The following is a 19,084-nucleotide window of genomic DNA, read 5'->3' as shown; positions in this document are numbered from 1 at the left end:
CTCTTCGCGGAGAGTTGGTGCTCTCTCCTCCTCTCCTTGGTCTCCCCTCCTGGCAGCGGCCCAGGTCAGGATCCCAGGCTGTTTGGAGACTGAGGCAACAAACCAGCACTCGGACTCTGGTCCCTGGGAGCCTGAGGTGTCCTTTATTAGCAACCAATGGGACGTAGAGCTCGACGGATTGTTATTCTTTCTGCACCACCTTTGTTCCTCAAGAGTATTTTAAAACCAGAAGCAGAAATGGTCAGAGAGACTGCAACAAATTCATACCATAGCGCCATGAACAAACGTGTGAGTGGCCATTTTTTTACGCTACCGAAGACCTACTTAAAACATTTCATTTTTCGATACATCATCCATCACTTTGCCACTTACAACCCTTCCCCCCCAACTCATCCACACCAACAAATACTCCTGTACCCCCCCCCCCCCATTTGGTGTTGGAGATGAGTAATCGTGGAGAAATGAGGGGGAACACGGCCCATCGGGGTCTCCTTGAGTTGAAATGCCAGGTTGGTGATCCTCCAATCCCAGTTTTTAAATATTCGGCAGGCTCCTGTTTGTCGTCTGCCTGTGCATTCAGTGTGTCCCAATCTATGGCTTCCTCCTCATAGTGTATTTTATGATGATATTCCTGTCTCCTGTGGGATTCATAATAACATCCAGCATGCACCCACATGGCACAGGTTTCTGCTGATGCCTTGAAATGCAACGCATGCTTGTTTATCCTAACGTCAGTCTCATGTGAAACCACTCGGGGTTCATTACAGCTTGGCTAAGTGCTACGGTTACATGGGAAAGGTTTTATTCTAACATCATTAACATCATTATGGGTATAGAAAGTTCACTAATTGCGTCAGACATTTGTTGCACGATAATACTTTTAAAATTGCATGTAACTTATCAAAAATACAATACAATTGTAATGAATGACCTAACTGGATAGATGGACTCACAAGACGTCAACTAATCCTGATAAAAGTAGGTCATTTGTAACTCTTCCACTATTTCTCTTTCATGCATGCAATTAAGTCAGAGTAAATGTCTACAGACTCGGCTCAATAGTAGCCCTTTCCTACACCTTTCACCTGAATAAGACAGAATATCATCCTAAAATACGTGTGTCATCTCTGTCTGTGTGGTCCCGACTGTACATGGAGCATCACTATTGTCCAGTCAATCAAAGTTGTTGAGTCAAACAACTTTCTCATGTACATGATGCATGATGCTGCGATGGAGTTAGGCGCGTGGCCTTGTCACACTGTGTACATTTTCTTGTATTTATTCTCACGTACACACTCTCTCTGTCACTGAACGTTTGATTGTCCTCTCATGCCTTCTCATGCATTATGCTGTCAGTGAAAAAGTACACAAGAGTCTCCGGTGACGAATTGTGTATTCTTTTTAAAAGGTTTGCAATGGATGTGTGCCACTCTCTCCTTGTGCAAAATGTTTTAACCAAATACATGGAAAACCACTTTTTCGCATCTAAAATATGTTTATATACAACGTATATACAACATATGGTGTTCAGTTCTGTCCAAGAGTAACTTCAATAACTATATGGCAACCAAGATTCCATTGTATAATCGGTAGATTGAGAAGGAAGTCGCTGTTTGGTTGTTTCAAAACCCGACCTCAACTCCAGAATGAAAGCAGTTTAGTAAGTGGTTGGGGCATGCCATGTAATGATTGCACTTAGCATGTGTTGGATGGTTCACTCAGTGTGTGGAGTTTTGCACATGATGTGTTTGCGAGTGCTTGAGTTGCCGGCCGCCTCGGCTTTGCAACTCAAACAAGTGCCATTTTGTCCCAAAATGGCCTCTCACACTTTTTCAATGTTGTCACGTGCTCCCTTCCCCCCCGTCACCCTCACAAACGGGCGTCGGTCCTGTGTGCTTGCCCCCAACAACGAACAAGTCCACTTCAGTCATGAAGTGTTTGTTGTTGGAATTAATGTGAATGCTTGATCAAAAATACCTCACTTTAATCTGATCAGAAATATAACCACAGACATACACACCTTTGCTCCTGTCACGGTTTGACATGGTTTTATATCTTGTTTACAGTGGAACCACCCTCAGACTTGAAATTTAAAATTGTAAATGAGAACACAGTGGAAATGTCATGGATAAGGCCATCGTCAACGATACAGGGCTTCAGAATACTCGTAACGTCAGATACAGGTAAGTATGACGTAAGCAACACGAATGCAGTCAGTTGAACCTGACTGAACTGGCAACCTTTTAACGGTGAAATTTGCTCTCTCCAGATGAACCAACCAGAGAGTTAAACCTGGGTGCGACCGTAACTTCAACAGCAATCTCTAATCTGACACCTGACTTGGATTATTCAGTGTCAATTAATTCCTATTATGGTTCAGAGGAGAGTCTCCCCATCTTCGGACAGCTTACCAGTAAGTACATGTGGTGTCTTTGGGAAGGGTTTTGCTTTAAATCTGAAATTATCATCAGTGATCATTTAAAAAAATTTCGTTTTTTATTTGAATTGGTACGTTTATCCGCTAATATTGTCAGAAAGCTTTTCAGTTGGCTATATATACAGTACACATGTATATATTTATATATATATATATATATATATATATATATATATATATATATATATATATATATATGTATATTTATATATATATATATATATATATATGTATTTATTTATATATGTGTGTGTATATATATATATATATATATATATATATATATATATATATACACACACATATATAAATAAATACACATATATAAATACATACATACATATATAAATAAATAAATACATACATATATAAATAAATACACACATATATAAATAAATACATACATATACATAAATAAATACATACACACACACATACATACAGACACATGTTTATTATAAATGTCAGAGGTTCAAATCTCTTTGGTGGCAACATGAAGCAGAAAAATATGAAAATATTGAAGACATGATACAATTTCTGTTTAGCCACAGAAAATGGCTGAAAGTAGCAAGAAATCCCAACTGTTTACTGCCTGGAGTCGTTCATGTGGTTTCGGTCCTGTGGACGAGCTTTTACGACGTGTTGATTTTCTTTCCTTTTTCCCCTGTAAAAAAAAAAAAAAAAAGAAAAATCAGAAAAGAGAAAAAATTCTCCCTGAATCAGGAGTGGCAGCATGCGGTGCTAACCGACTAAGTGTTTCCTGTGTTTCAGTCCAGTCCAGTAACACCAGTGGACGAGTCAGGAGGCCACCGTCAGATGCAATCAGTGAGTATGTTTACTATACTGTCAAGCAGACCTCGGCCCTCCGCACGGCTCTCTAGTTTCTTGAGATGTACTGTATATATTTCTCTCTGTTACTGTCAATGTAAAGCCAGACAGGCATTTAATCCCGACTGGGAACCCACACGTGGGTTGATTCATAATTCTTTGAAGCCCGGTGGGCAGATCAGGATAGAAGCTGGGAAACAGATGCTCTGTTATGTGTCACGGTACAAAGAGATGCTAGAGTCCATCAATAATGTTCTCACTGTGCCACTTAGAAGCCAGTTCTGTCCCTTTAACTGTTGAAAGATACTCTAATTTATTTATAAATTGTGAAAACAGTGGTGAGTTTGATTATAAACAAAAGAACGCCCATGTTTCCCCCACCTGTAACCTTACAGTCTATAAAATCCTTATTTATATCCAAGCGTGGCTTTAGAGATTGGGGAAATTGAATTTAGAGCCAATGAGACCATAGGGAATGAGAATTAACGTCCATCCACACAAGTCCCGCCAATTTTTCCAATAGAGTCGTTTCAGACGTTCCAGAAAATTGTCATGAATTCATGTGATTTAAAGGCCTGCGGATTTGGAGGCCGAGAAGCCAACGTCGCCGGTGGAACTTCTGCTGATGTTTAGTCTGTAGAGCCACGTTCGGCCTCCGTCTGATGGAATCGCTATACCAGCCCGCTGATTGGTACCGGTCGATACTTCCTTTGATGTCTGAGTGTGTTTCTCAGCAATCCAACTTACTGTCAGGGATCTGATTTTATTTAGACGTTCAGAAGAAGCGGGCCAGTGGAACACGCTGTTCCAAAATCAGGTTACTGCCATACTTTTATTGGCTCCTTTTTGGATTCAAAGCTGATTTAACTTTGAGACACAAAGAATGTGGTTTTTCTGTATTTTGAGTTTTTACACCCATCATTAACCACCAAGTTCAACATTTCTTCTTATAAAGTCTTCTTATGTGGACCGAGTGTTTTCTGCTCCTGACAGACTGCTGTATTTTTCCACCGTGTCTTCACAGAGTGTTCCGTTAGTGCGGTCGCAGATTTGGCTTTTCTGGTGGACGGCTCGTGGAGCGTGGGCAGAGAAAACTTCCAGTACATCCGTAGTTTCATTGCCGCCATGGCAGGTGCCTTCGATATCGGTGCGGACAAGACCCGCGTGGCCGTGGTTCAGTACAGCACAGACACCCGCACAGAGTTCCCCCTCACCACCTACGCCCGGAGAGGAGACCTGCTCCAAGCCATCAACTCACTGCCATACAAAGGAGGAAATACAATGACAGGTAAAGTGCAGTAAGGGACAGACAAAAAAAAACAGACAAAAATTGAACTGTGTATTTTGTTCACATTTTTTTCAACGTTATAAATATGTTTATGCACATGGATCCAAAAATTAAGGAGATTCTGAAACATGCTTCTTTGTCTTAGGCGATGCCATCGATTTCCTGATAAAAAACATCTTCACTGAGTCCGCTGGATCAAGGAAAGGTTTTCCAAAGGTAGCCATGATCATCACTGATGGAAAATCCCAGGACCCAGTGGAGGAGCATGCTAAAAGACTTAGGAACATTGGAGTGGAAATATTTGTCCTAGGTATGTTTTATTATTCAGTGTTCTGCTCACTTGCGCTCCCCTATGTGAACGTCTCCCTGCTCTTGGAAACCAGTAGATTTTCCATTCGTTGTTCATCGTGAGATCCAAAATTTGCCTCAGACAAAGTTTTATTTTTTTATTTTATTATTATTTTTTTTTTCATCATGAGCTCTACTCCCAAACCGCCAACGGTCTGTCACATCTGCAGAGCAGGCAGTACGGACACATGACTTATTGCTGTTGTCGTAAATTTTTTCCGCTCAGGTATCAAAGGAGCAGATGAGGATGAGCTCAGGGAAATTGCCTCCACACCTCACAGCAAACATGTGTACAACGTGCCCAACTTTGACCTGATCCAAGAGGTACAGAAGAAGATCATCACAGAAGTCTGCTCCGGTGTTGACGAGCAGCTCTATTCCCTGGCCAGCGGGGAAGAAAGTAAGTGTCGTGATAGTTATTAATGATGCATATGGGATTTTTATAGTTATTGTGTTAAACAGTATAGCTGTCGATGATAACCATGAGCTCTCGTAAAATCATAACCTGAAAATGCCGGCTTTGTAACAAATCCCTTTTCCCTGTTTTGCAGTGGTGGAACCTCCCAATAACCTGCAGGTCACAGAAATTGCGTCCAAGTCGATGAGAGTGACATGGGATCCATCTTTGGGGGATATCACCGGCTACAAGCTCACTCTTATTCCCATGATACCCGGAATGAAGCGGCAAGAACTGTACATAAGCGCCACCCAGACATCTATCAATGTGCGCGACCTTTCTCCGGAAACAGAGTATGAGATCAGCTTGTACGCCCTCAAGGGTTTGTCTCCAAGTGAACCCGCCATGGATCTGGCAAAGACCCAGCCAGTCAAGGTGTCAACAGGTAAGTTGTATCCAGTACTCGAGTTGTAAAAAAAAAAATCAGGGGGGATGGTGGATTTTATCATATGGGGACAGATAATTTGTGCTAATTACAAATAATATAATATATTACAAATAATAGCAGTGACCAAAACACCTGCAGAAATACTGCAGGAATGACATAGCAGCAGTTAAATGCAGCCTTCTGTAAGCTTTAAATATCCACTGGGCTTACATCAAATACATCAAAACACAACAATAAAAAACTGTTTTCTGAATTTATCAATATGACTCTGTCCTTCACAGGATAAGTAAAATGGATCACTGCAAAAACTCAACATCTTAACAAGAATATTTGTCTTATTTCTAGTTAAAATGTCTCATTTTAGTAAAACAATCTCATTACACTTAAAACAAGACTCATCACTGGAAAAAACAACAATTTTCACCTGTTTCAAGTAGATTTTCACTTAAAATAAGTAGAAAAATCTGCCAGTGGAACAAGATTTTTTTGCTTGTAATGAGAAGATAAATCTTGTCCCACTGGCAGATTTTTCTACTTATTTCAAGTGGAAATTTACTTGAAACAGGTGAAAATTGTCAAATAAGTTATTTTTCTGGTGATGACTCTAAATGTTGAAATAGCAGTAAAACCACATTCATTGATGAAATGACATAAGGGATGGAAAGGGGGGATGGCAGTATTACAGGGTGGATGATTTGGACCGTTTTTTTTTCAGGGGGGGATGCCATCCCCCCTCAACTCAAGTACTGGGTGTATTCCTTTATGACCGGTAGCCGTGTCGCTGCAGACGGCATTGTTCTGCTTTGGAGTAATCCAATGATTTCCTCTCTTTCTCCAGAGTGCTCTCTGGGAGTGGATGTGCAGGCTGACGTGGTGCTGCTGGTCGACGGCTCATACAGTATTGGATTACAAAACTTTGCCAAGGTCCGTGCCTTCCTGGAGGTTCTGGTCAATTCCTTTGAGATCGGATCCAAAAACATCCAGATCAGCTTGGTCCAGTACAGCCGCGACCCGCACACTGAGTTTGCCCTCAACACCCACCACGACATTAAGACCGTGGTCAAAGCCGTGCGCACCTTCCCCTACCGCGGCGGTTCCACCAACACCGGGAGGGCCATGACCTACGTCCGGGAGAAGATCTTCCTTCCGGCTCGGGGAGCGAGAGATAACGTGCCCCGAGTCATGGTCCTGATCACAGACGGGAAGTCATCGGACTCCTTTAAGGATGCCGCCACCAAATTGAGGAATATTGACGTGGAGATCTTTGCCGTCGGTGTGAAGGATGCGGTGAGGGGGGAGCTGGAGGCCATCGCTAACGAACCAGCGGACACCCATGTCTACGAGGTGGAGGACTTCGACGCCTTTCAGAGGATTTCCAAAGAGCTGACCCAGTCCATCTGTCTGAGGATTGAACAGGAGCTGCTCAAAATCAAAAAGAGAAGTAAGGAGAACATCTTAAATTATCAACTAAGATTTAGAATACAGCCAGAAAATACTTATGATGATTGCCATCTTTTTGTACTAGTTAGATCAGGGGTCGGCAACCCGCGGCTCTGGAGCCGCATGCGGCTCTTTAGCGCCGCCCTAGTGGCTCCTGGAGCTTTTTCAAAAATATTTGACCTTTTTTTTCCCTTTTTTTCTTCTTTTTTTCTTTTTTTCTTCTTTTTTTTCGTTTTCTCTCTTTTTTTCCTCTTTTTTTCCTTTTTTTCCTTTTTTTCTCTCTTTCTCGAAATTTTTTTCTCGACATTTCAACTTTTTTCACGACATTCTGACTATTTCCTCGACATTTCGACTTTTTTCTCGACATTTTGACTTTTTTCTCGACATTTTGACTTTTTTCTCGACATTTCGACTTTTTTCTTGAGATTTTACTTCAACATTAATCTCGCCATTTTGACTTTTTTCTCGAAATTTCGACTTTTTTCTTGAAATTTCGACTTTTATCTCGAAATTTCGACTTTTTTCTCGACATTTCGACTTTTTTCTCGAAGTGCATAATGAAAAAAAATCTTCCCCGAGTTATAACTAATATAGATACATGCAGCATGTGTTGCCTTCATTCTAAGGCTTTTCATTTTTTTGCGGCTCCAGACATATTTGTTTTTTGTGTTTTTGGTCCAATATGGCTCTTTCAACATTTTGGGTTGCCGACCCCTGAGTTAGATGAAACGGAGAAGGTGTGATGGCAAAGAGCCAATTTTGTCAGTCTTGACAAAACAATTCTTGAACTCTTTTGACCATAGCTTTGGCAATACCCATACATTTGTGTGTGTATTGAAAAAGATCTATCGCGTGGAAGAGTAGGACTGCTTTTCAAACTGGCCACACTTTAGGTTCAAAAGTGTAGCTGAGGTTCCTTCCTGCAGTGGCAAAAGGCCATCACACCACAAACTCCCCGTTTGTCAAAATGGGGAGAGAAAAAAAACCCTTTTAGTGCCATTTATGTAACAGATTTACGACGTGATGGAAAACATTCTCATGAAGTAATCTTTCCTCCTCAGATCTGCTTCCACCCCAAGACCTACGGTTCTCAGAGATCACCTCCCGCAGCTTCCGCGCCACCTGGACGGCGCCTGCGGCTGCAGTCCTGTCTTACCTGGTGCGTTTCCGCAAGGCCGGGGACGTCAGTGCCGACTACATCTCCCTGGCGGTGGCTGGTGACACCACCACAGCCGTCCTTCCCAATCTAACTCCCCTCACTGCCTACGAAGTAAACGTCTTCGCTCAGTATGAAAAAGGAGACAGTTTTCCTTTAACCGGCGAAGAGACGACTTTACAAGGTGAGAGATTAACATGGATTTGAAACGCCGCTCCGAAACGGAGAGAACATTTGATCATTTATCATAGGGCTGGGCGATATATCGAGATTTTAATATATATCGATATATTTTCAAACGCGATATGGTACGAGACAATATCGTTTATATCGATTTAAAAAAAAAATAATATATATATATTTTTTTATGATTTTGATATAGCTTATTTTGTGACAAATTGACTTGAATGTTTTATTTGAGATTTGCACAAATGTTTTGTTATTTGCACAACTGTCAACCTCAGTGGAAAAGTCTGCCTGTTACTGTCTACATTGTACTAATTGCACAGTGTATTTTAATTGAATTGTTATGCAGGAAAGGGATATTTGTTTTATTTTATTCAAGAAGCATTTTTATTCTATATATGCAGGCAGTTTATTTTTATTTCATTTGTTTTATACATTTTGATATTGTGCAGACCTCTGTTAATAAATGTACCTGTGTGACATTTGGCACGAGGCTTTGTATTAAAACTGACTGTTTTTTTAAGGGTTTGCCTCAGAAAAAAATGAAGCTAACAGAGATGCTATGCTATAATGCTTTGGGGGAAACCCCAATTATGGCACGGAAAAAATATCGATATATATCGAGTATCGCCATTTAGCTAGAAAATATCGAGATATGACTTTTGGTCCATATCGCCCAGCCCTAATTTATCATAATCTTTCCCTTTCAGAGCAAGGGACAGTACGCAATCTACGAGTCACAGAGGAGACGACAAACAGTTTTAGGGTGTCGTGGCTAGCTGCTCCAGGTCCGGTGATCAGGTACCGCCTGTCCTATGTTCCACTAAGCGGCACGGGGGAAATAATTGAGGCTCAGACCATTGGACCAGAGACGACTATAGTCCTCCAGGAGCTGTTCCCCGTCACTACCTACCGTGTGTCTGTGTCTGCTGAGTATTCGTCCGGCATTGGGAGTGAAAAGCAGGTGGATGGAACCACCAAAGAAGGTGATTTAGGCCAATACTTACCGTTAAGAGTCTTTGTGATGCCCAGGTGTTTTTGTTGGTGAACTGGTTTTCTTATCCGACTGTCTTTGCTTTCAGTCCGTGGCTCTCCTCGTGACCTCCGCGTCTTTGACGAGACCCTATCTACAATGAAACTGGCATGGAAGGCCGCTCCGGGGAAAGTCGTCCAGTACCGCATTGCATTTAAACCTGCTGACGGAGGAGAGAGGAAGGAGATAGCTGTCAAGGGAGATACCACCCAGGCTGTGCTGAAGAACCTCCGACCAGCCACTGAATATGAGCTCTTTGTTAGTGCACGCTATTCCTCTGGGCTTGGAGATCCTCTCCTGGGTACAGGAACCACATTAGAAGGTAAGAAGAACCATCTTCTTGAGAGCTCTTCCATGATCTGTGCCAGTGTGTTCAGTAAGAGCGTTGAGGACACACTGTGCACAATGGTGTCCTGCTTCTTGTCAAGATGCCTCAGCAGCTATGAGTTGATCATTGAGGAAGGGTTTTGTTGTTCAGTTGCCATGATTTGCCTAAGATTGGCATTTGTCTCGCTCTGCCACTGTGACGAGAACGTACTGTAGCATCTGGCTTTTCTCACAGGCGGCTGCATCAGTGTCGGAAAAGTTGTGCTTTTGCTCTGCAAGCTTGCTTGAATGTCTGGGTTTTGGTTGATGAGAATAGGAGAAAATGTGGCGGTTAATTTGATTTCTTTGGCAGATATAATGGCATGGGACAACTTTGCTGCCCATGAAGACAGAGATGGAAATGGGCGTGGAATGCTTGTAAACCCTGGAAACATATGGAGCAGACTTTTAGAACCACATGCTGCCCTGGTCTTGCAGTTGCAATTCTTCATCACTGCCTGTTTGCGTTATATTAATTATTGCTGTGCAGTAGGAATGGGCGATATTTTACCATTCACGATAAACCGTCAAAAAAATTCCCCACGGTAAGAATTTGTCATCTCACGGTAAAAACGATAAATTGAGGAAATGAGCCTGAAAGAAAGAAAGAAAGAAAGAAAGAAAGAAAGAAATGAGCCTGAAAGAAAGAAAGAAAGAAAGAAAGAAAGAAAGAAAGAAATGAGCCTGCAAGAAAGAAAGAAAGAAGAAATAAATGAGCCTGAAAGAAAGAAAGAAAGAAAGAAGAAAGAAAGAAAGAAAGAAAGAAATGAGCCTGAAAGAAAGAAAGAAAGAAGAAAGAAATGAGCATGAAAGAAAGAAAGAAAGAAATGAGCCTGAAAGAAAGAAAGAAAGAAGAAAGAAATGAGCATGAAAGAAAGAAAGAAAGAAATGAGCCTGAAAGAAAGAAGAAAGAAATGAGCATGAAAGAAAGAAAGAAAGAAATGAGCCTGCAAGAAAGAAAGAAAGAAGAAATAAATGAGCCTGAAAGAAAGAAAGAAAGAAAGAAAGAAGAAAGAAAGAAAGAAAGAAAGAAAGAAATGAGCCTGAAAGAAAGAAAGAAAGAAGAAAGAAATGAGCATGAAAGAAAGAAAGAAAGAAATGAGCCTGAAAGAAAGAAAGAAAGAAATGAGCCTGAAAGAAAGAAAGAAAGAAATGAGCCTGAAAGAAAGAAAGAAAGAAGAAAGAAATGAGCATGAAAGAAAGAAAGAAGAAAGAAATGAGTCTGAAAGAAGAAAAAAAATGAGCATGAAAGAAAGAAAGAAAGAAATGAGCCTGAAAGAAAGAAAGAAAGAAAGAAAGAAAGAAAGAAAGAAAGAAAGAAAGAAAGAAAGAAAGAAAGAAAGAAAGAAAGAAATGAGCCTGAAAGAAAGAAAGAAGAAAGAAATGAGCCTGAAAGAAAGAAATATTCCCGTTGATGACACTTTTTGTATTGGTATTTTTTTTATCGTTATTGGGTTAAATGCCAGAAATTATCGTGATACATTTTTTTGTCCATACCGCCCATGCCTACTGTGCAGTAGTTTTTATGATATTTGCTGATTCTTTTCTTTCGTCATCGCCCTCATGTATTGTTTCCGTTTACCTGTAATGCCAGCTTTCAGTTAAACTTTACAGTCAGCAGCGGTAGGTCAACGGTAGACCGTATTTTGGAGGACACAGCCAAATCCCCGTCTGCTTCAGATAGAGAGAAGGCAGGGAGATCGTCGTTAGGTCACACTCCAGGGAAGGAAGTCTGAGGGAGAGGAAAGAAGAGGGAGGTCTGGGTAGGTCAACAACAAAGGTACTTTGTACTGCAGAAGAGAATAACACTGTTTTGTTTTCTAGTCAGCTCCACTGTTGGGTGCCAAACCAATAACTGTGTATGAAAATTGCACAATTTCCTGAGCTAATTGGAAGACTGAAGTGAATGGTCTATACTTGTCTCTGCATTTGGCTGTATAATAAATGATCTGCATGTACGTTCATGCCAAGCAGATTGATTGTGGTGAGCTAAAGTGCATTGTTCTTTTCCCTTTTTTTCCTTCCTCTGGCAGCCGTCCAATACGAGGCACAGCAGAAATCGGGGTTGGCTGGTTTCAATTACTTGTTCTTTCTTTGGGTGTTTAAAGATCAAATAGTGACTTTGCAGTCGTAGGAAAAAGTAGGAGTGCGTTTTCATTCATCCTGAGAGCCAAGTTGAAAACAGTCTGGTGGCTGTCTCTAATCATCCCTGAGCTTTGCTCAATCTAAATGGGACCCGTCTCTGAAATCAGCACGTACAGCACTCGCATATATATATATCAAAGAAATCCTATTGAACATGAAATTTGTAAAGAACTCACTGGTCTTCAATTTTGGCTTCCAACATTCCTGGCAGCTTTAGGACAATCTGATTTCCACCTGGACATGTATCAGAGTTGCGGACATGTGAACTAAGAAGGCTTCAACTCATGTTTGTTTCCTGTATAAACACACCAGGTCACTAGTTTGACCTCACAACTGTAACAATGACTATTTGTTAACTTGCAGAAGGAGCTGTTTCTTTTAAACGGATTCATCTGCTTTTTTTTTTTTTCTTCTTACCATTCCCACATTGACCAAAGAGCCAGGTTTTGATTACGGCATCGCTTTCCACCGGTCAAATCCGTGCTGTCATCAGCCGTCACCCCCACAGGAAAAAAGCTCAGTGACAAAGCACTTTGTTTAGCTGTGTCTGTACAGCTGTCATGATAAAAGCACGCCACAACAACGATGCCATTGTCACGAGTGCCACTTCTTTTTGAGTGACCCACTCCGTGAAGTCCACGTGGGCAAGAACTGGAAGTGAATATCTCGCACAAAGGCCTGCGTTGTGGCTGACAGAGGATGTCAGCCAACACAGAAGCCTTGAGGTGGATAGAAACATCCTGAAATGGCTCAGAAGGAACACAGAGGTGTCACAGGGAATGCTCAGTTGAACATACTAAAAGGGGATTTTATATACAAATATGGGAAAATTATTTACTTAAGAAGAGGGAGTTTGGTTGACCATGTGGAAGATGTTACCTAAGAGAACCTTGAAAGCTGAGGGAGCCGTCTGTCTGGCTTTTAAAGAAAGCTGTCTGTTCATCTTCGTCAAGGGTGGGGCAACGACAGGCAGAGGCAGAGACATGGGGAGTGGAAGAAAAAGAAAATGAAAAATGGAACTTCAAAATGTGAATTACAATCCCTCCAGGTTATCTGGTGAATGAAAAGCTGTTTCCATAATAAAGAGGACATATGTTCATCTCCCAGAACTGCAATAGTAAACACTTAGCACAACACTAAACTACTCCCATTGCACCTCAAATGTTTTCACATGTGGCACAGATTCTTTCTGCTTCCCCTAAGTGGAAGAGCTGCACAGCAACAGGTGAAATTGTTGCAGCTTTGTTTGGTTTCCTGCTAAACTGATGTCTTTGGCACATCTCCGTCAGTGTCATCAGTGCTCCGTCCAGATTTCGCTTTCTCCGCCACTCTAAAGGTCCTTTCAGGTAAAGGGCCTGGGACAGAAAAACTTGGCCCGAAAGACACTGAAGACCTTTGATATATATGGCTAACGCTTTTGTGTTAGTAAACTAAGAGAAAAAAAAAGAAAAAAGGGCAAGTTTGAACCCATGTGCCCGGGCTGTGATGGCACGATGTGTTTTGATGGTTTTTGAAAAAAAAAAAGCAGGACTGAGTGAGTCAGAAACCCAGGTGACTCATTTCACTCAACAACCTTTCTTTTTTTAACTGAAGCCTTTAAAGTATCCTTAATACGGGGTTTGTGCATTAAGACAACAGAGAGCAGTCTGTTAAAACATTAGGGCATTGCAGAGAAGATGCTAGTGTGTTTAGTGATGCCTTTCCCAGCGTGGTGCCACGCATGTTTTTTCTTCTTAGTTCAGGTGTCTTTGGCTGCAGACGTGAGGGTTATGTCAGCAAAGGTCCTGCAGAGGATGAACCTCACTTGTTCCTGTATGTTTTTTTCATTTTTGTAGACATGGATGTGAATGTGAGCTGCAGTTGTCCCAGATCATAATTTATGCCCCCCCCACCCCCCTTCCTCCTTTGATGCATGCAATGAATTATGATGGACTGTGTGGTGTTTCATGGAAGATGCTGTAATTCTTAAATTTTTGCATTTATTATTTTTACAACTGAAAGCGTAAACAATGAAACAAGATACAAACACATTTGTTTAAACCAAACACGAGTGAAAAACCACCAAATAATTGATGAATCTTTCGTGCTTGGCTGTGAAGATGGTGCAGCGTCTGTGGACCATGTGTTTTGTGTATGCGCGCTCTGCTTCTTTTTCTTCTTTCTTTTTCTCTTTTTTTTTTCTTTTTTTTTTTCGCTTGTCTGCAAGAACTGATGAAAAGTCAGCCCCAGTCTGCAAAACTCATTATCTTGCAATCTTCTTGCCCTTTGGTTCACAAACAGCCGGAAAAGTCAGTCAAGTTTATCCGCTGCTCTCTGCTTTGCAAAGATAAATCTCTTCAAGCGACGATCCGGCTTTTAGTGAGTGGCCCACGCTGTTTTTTTCGTGGCTCTCCAAAATCTGGAACTCTTCATTAGTTTGTGTCCTTGGCCATTACTCTGGATAAGTGGCTACCGATCACTCTGCTTTGGCAGGCCTGCGTCAGCTGTTATTTGTGTTCAGATCCGTTTCCAGGATGAGTGGACGGATGCTGAGACTGGAGAAGACTTGTAGGGTGATGACAGACGGACAGATAGATAAAGTGGATGTCCTGTGACCAAACACTTCTAAATCATCATGCATTTGATTATTGGTAGATTTATGGTCAACGACATCCTTTACAATTGGCTGTTTCTTTTATTGAACCTCATTATGGTGAGGTTTGATGGATGAGGTATGAATGGGACCACCCTCCTGCACGCTGCTGCTGTGCCCATGATTATATTGTCATAAGCTGTTGGCATGCAGGGATTCAGGAGGCTTGGATGAGGAAACCGGAGGTTGAGTAGGAGGCTATATATGAGCAGCCCATCCTGTGGTGGATCCAGCATTATATGGACGCCAGACCATAGAGTACACCTCGACGTGGGTTTTCCTCCTTGCCAAGCATGTGCTGGCCGCTCCTCATGAAACACCACCACAAAGATCCCTCCTCTGCACTTCCTTGTGCTTCTCCTTTCACAATAGTCCCCCAGGAAATGGGAGGCAAGGGGAAGAGAGCTCAACATCTGCATTTGTAGAAAACACACTTTTGTGGATCTGGTTTCCTCTGTTTTAATGGAAAATTAATGTGCTGCCGGGAGAGATGCTGAGGATATGTGATTAGTTCTGCAGATATTTTTCCAAACGTCCTGCAGAAAATGAAGTTTCTCAAACAGATTGTGACAGATTCAAGCAGAGATAAATAAGTTAGTGTTGGTGTTTTATCGTTGGACTTGTTCCTTTTATCCATTTTGTGTCCCATTATACGTCATATATTAGAAACCAGCACCAGCACCGCTGTCTTACTCCAACTGTCATGCCATGAAATGATATCTAAACAAGGAAACTCTTAAGAAAGCTGTCTCGGTTAACAAAAATAAATCCGATTAGCTCTCTGATCTACGTCTGTTTGTTCATCTACCCACAGAGCTTGGCTCACCCAGGGACCTGGTGACCAGAGACGTCACGGACACCAGTTTTGTTGTACTTTGGGCTGCGGCTCCGGGTAACGTTCGCCAGTACCGGATCAGGTGGAAGTCTCTATTTACTGATGAGTCTGGCGAGAAGACAATACCAGGAGAAACCACCACCACAGTTCTGGAGAGGCTCACCCCAGAGACACGCTATCAGGTGTCGGTGTTTGCCGTCTACGGGCGCGGAGAGGGCCAGCCCTTGGTTGGAGAGGAAACTACAGACAGTAAGTTATTTATACATCCCATTTTTTTCCCATTGGGGTCAGTGCCTTTACATGATGTTAGTAAAAGTCAAACGACTGTGTTATTGTCTGAGTGGGATGGTAGTTTGAGAATGAAAAAACATCTTCGTCCAGCAGAAACTAGACCAGGCCAAACCGTAGTATAACCAAAGATACTCTATACAGAAGATAGCGCATTACCGTTACTGCCAATGGTATGAAATGGTATACACTTCCTGTCTCCTAAGTGGGCGTGGCCGCCCCTCTGACCTCACTTCCTGTCTCCTAAGTGGGCGTGGTCGCCCCTCTCCCCACATCGTTTTGGAACATAAAACACTAGATACAGTACAACTTTCTTCCAAAAAGACTTAAATAATAAAAATAACAGTATTATTAAGCAAAGAAGCAAGTTTTATTTTAGTTTTAAACTTCATTTTATCCGATGGGAAAGCGATGAGAGCCAAATCTCGCGAGAGTGTGTTGCTCAGACAGAGACAGGCCTCAAACAAAGTTAATTTTCTCCTAATCTATCGGTCTGAAAATTGCCATTTTGGTGTCAGAATGTTCAGAAGGTTTGTGGCTTTTGAAAAATGGGTCCCATATTTACTTAGGTTACTATGGGGCGAAGGAATTGGTAATAATCTGTGCTCACGTTCACTTTTCCCATAGGACTCAATAGACTCGGGACCTACTTCCGGTCTCCTAAAGGGGCGGGGCAGTCACGTGACACAGATACAGGAAACCGAACCGTAGTGGGCTGTCTCGTTTATTGAACGCCTCTGGTATAACACATGTAATCAGATAGCTGCGGCATGAAACATTATCAATCCACCAAGTAAAGCAAAAATATTGTCTTGTTGTGTGTGAGGAAATAGATAAACTGGGCTATTCCAAAGCTTAAAAGTTGCAAGCAGGAACCAATGGTGGGCACTCAGAGTCCCATACGACGAAGCCCTGGAAAGCAGCCCGTTTGAGTTAAAGCTGTACTTTGATTAATATCACAACCATTAAGAATAAGCTCATAAGCTGCACTGTTTTCTCCCACATGTTAAACATTTACGATTTTAATGTCTAAAAAATGCGTAGTCCTATAATATTGTAAAAGCTTCTTTTTTGTGTTTTATGTAGGAAAGTGCCAGTTGGTATTCATTAAATTCTACATACTTTAAAGATAATCTCATACCTTCTGGGCTTCATCAAGGCAATAAATACTGCGCAGACTTAACGGGCGCTTCTCGAACGCGGCATATATGTCATATATGAGTGTTGTGGAGGTGATGTAATGGCGGAGACACCTGCACACGGTTTTCACAGGAGATACAGAACAGATAGGCCCCGGCCTCGCCCTTGTTAGGCTGCGCTCATGCTTGGATGAGAAAAGCACATTGAGCGGAAACTTGCACCAGTTGGGAGGGATTAGTCCACCAGTTAGTGCGATGGAATGTGCTCAAGGAAAATTATTTCCAACCATCTTTAGAGTTTATTAATTCTGTCAAACTAAAAAAGGTGGTATACACATCAAATAGGACTACGAGACAGCTCTGACCTGACGCGTCTCTCCTCTAACCCCGGCCCTACTTTGCACAAGTATGTGTTTCTCCATTTTCTGGTGCTTTACATAAATCAGACGTCTCTTTGAGTTGAGCCACACACTACAGACTTGGATGTGCTTCTTTTTTCCGTTCATAAAAGTCCTTCGTCTGAAGTCGAGCATTCTGCATATTTTCCTTAGATCGTTTCGTAACATCTGACAGTCCACACTCGCCCTTCAAGCTCTTAACAACTTATGACTGATGTGACATGTGAGAGCTTTTACTTTTTCAAAACTAGGGCACCATAATAACATTTTCAAGGCACATAATATTCTCATCTTCTTTTCACAAATACTGAGAGAAGTAAAGGGAGAGTCAGAAATTTACAAGACGAAGCAGGAGGTTAAACCCAGAGGTGGACAGAGTATTCGACCCCAGTACTTGAGTAAGAGTACAAATACTACTGGTCAAAATTTACTCCGTTACAAGTAAAAGTAGCTCAATCAAAATATTACTCGAGTAAGAGTAGAAAAGTACTTGCTTTTAAAGGTACTTAAGTATCCAAAAGTAAATGCTTTTACATTTACTTTAAGTAAGAGTAAGAGTAAGAGTAAGAGTAAGAGTACATTTCTTATTTTCCACATCAGTAAATTACTATATTTTTTCTAAATTAATTTAAGGATCTTTCAACTCTTGTTTCTGAGAATTAACTCTTTGAAACCAGCTGCACTGATGTGCTGCTTTTAGAACCACAATGTTATATAAAACCTGCAGAAACACCAAAAACAAATCAAATGAATGGGATCATAAGAGGACAGCAGATGATGCAGAGTTTATTAACAATCATGAACTGAAACCAAATGAACCTGCACCATCCAACTAAGTCTGGATCCCCCTCAAAGACCACTGCTTTACAAAAAACTACATCTCTGCTTTCAATAACTCACTGTTGAAGTCACTTAACTTTACAGGAAGGACATGTACCAGTACAATATAGCAATATGGAGCATAACAAACTGTCTCCCAATGTCTGTCTGAGAGCGTGCACTGTGATAGGTCTCCTCCTTTGACAAAAACAGCTTGTGTCCAATAGGATTTTAGGGAAGAAGAAAAAAGAGCAGACCTGAAAGTAACAAGTACTTTTCAGCCTTCCTAGAAATTTACTCGAGTAAAAGTAAAAATATTTGTCTTGGAAATGTATTCAAGTAAGAGTAATAAGTACCAAAGAAATCTAATACTCAAGTAAAGTACAAATCCTCTGGATATGTACTTAAGTACAATACTCAAGTAAATTTACTCCGTTACTGTCCACCAGTGGTTAAACCTCTTGAATGGTTTCTAGCTTCTTCAGAGGCTGAAATACAAAATGTTTTAGTTTACAGCTTAGCGGTAAAACCATTAGGTATTAAAGAGCTAAAGACGTTCAATGGGGAAATAGGCACAGTGGGTTTTTTCTCAAGGCGTCTAAACCTTACTTCAAAATTTCCAACTAAACACCATCAATCATGTAAATGTGTTTGTGTAACGTGTGCCTCTGGAAACCTTTTAGTAGAATTCACAGGCATCTGGAAGCTGAGTAGATATCCAGATGAAACCCAGGGAGGTAGCCAAGCATGTTACTGTTTAGGTTACGTACCAACAGGAAATCCAAAGGTATAGTGGAAATATAGGGGGTTGAGGGCCAGTTTATAAAAGCCCCCCATCCGTAAAAAGCCCAAACTTGGCATTTTCCCTTACATTATATATTTACCTTTCGGCCCGTCTGAA

General features: G+C 41.4%; 1 protein-coding gene across 3 annotated transcripts in view; it reads left to right on the top strand.

Moving 5' to 3' along the window:
• LOC133462377 (collagen alpha-1(XII) chain-like) overlaps positions 1-19,084 on the top strand; it is a 69,223-nt gene that overhangs the window by 3,057 nt on the left and 47,082 nt on the right. For all 3 annotated transcript variants that reach the window (XM_061743596.1, XM_061743595.1, XM_061743597.1), the window contains exons 3-14: positions 2,067-2,183; positions 2,270-2,413; positions 3,209-3,262; positions 4,290-4,553; positions 4,699-4,863; positions 5,128-5,301; positions 5,453-5,743; positions 6,585-7,187; positions 8,248-8,526; positions 9,239-9,514; positions 9,611-9,883; positions 15,519-15,788. In XM_061743596.1, the coding sequence (XP_061599580.1) occupies positions 2,067-2,183; positions 2,270-2,413; positions 3,209-3,262; positions 4,290-4,553; positions 4,699-4,863; positions 5,128-5,301; positions 5,453-5,743; positions 6,585-7,187; positions 8,248-8,526; positions 9,239-9,514; positions 9,611-9,883; positions 15,519-15,788 (2,910 nt within the window). The remainder of the gene's footprint in view (positions 1-2,066; positions 2,184-2,269; positions 2,414-3,208; positions 3,263-4,289; positions 4,554-4,698; positions 4,864-5,127; positions 5,302-5,452; positions 5,744-6,584; positions 7,188-8,247; positions 8,527-9,238; positions 9,515-9,610; positions 9,884-15,518; positions 15,789-19,084) is intronic.

Source organism: Cololabis saira, chromosome 16, assembly GCF_033807715.1.
Source record: "Cololabis saira isolate AMF1-May2022 chromosome 16, fColSai1.1, whole genome shotgun sequence".
Lineage (NCBI taxonomy): Eukaryota > Metazoa > Chordata > Actinopteri > Beloniformes > Belonidae > Cololabis > Cololabis saira.
This window is presented reverse-complemented; position numbering and strand designations above follow the sequence as displayed.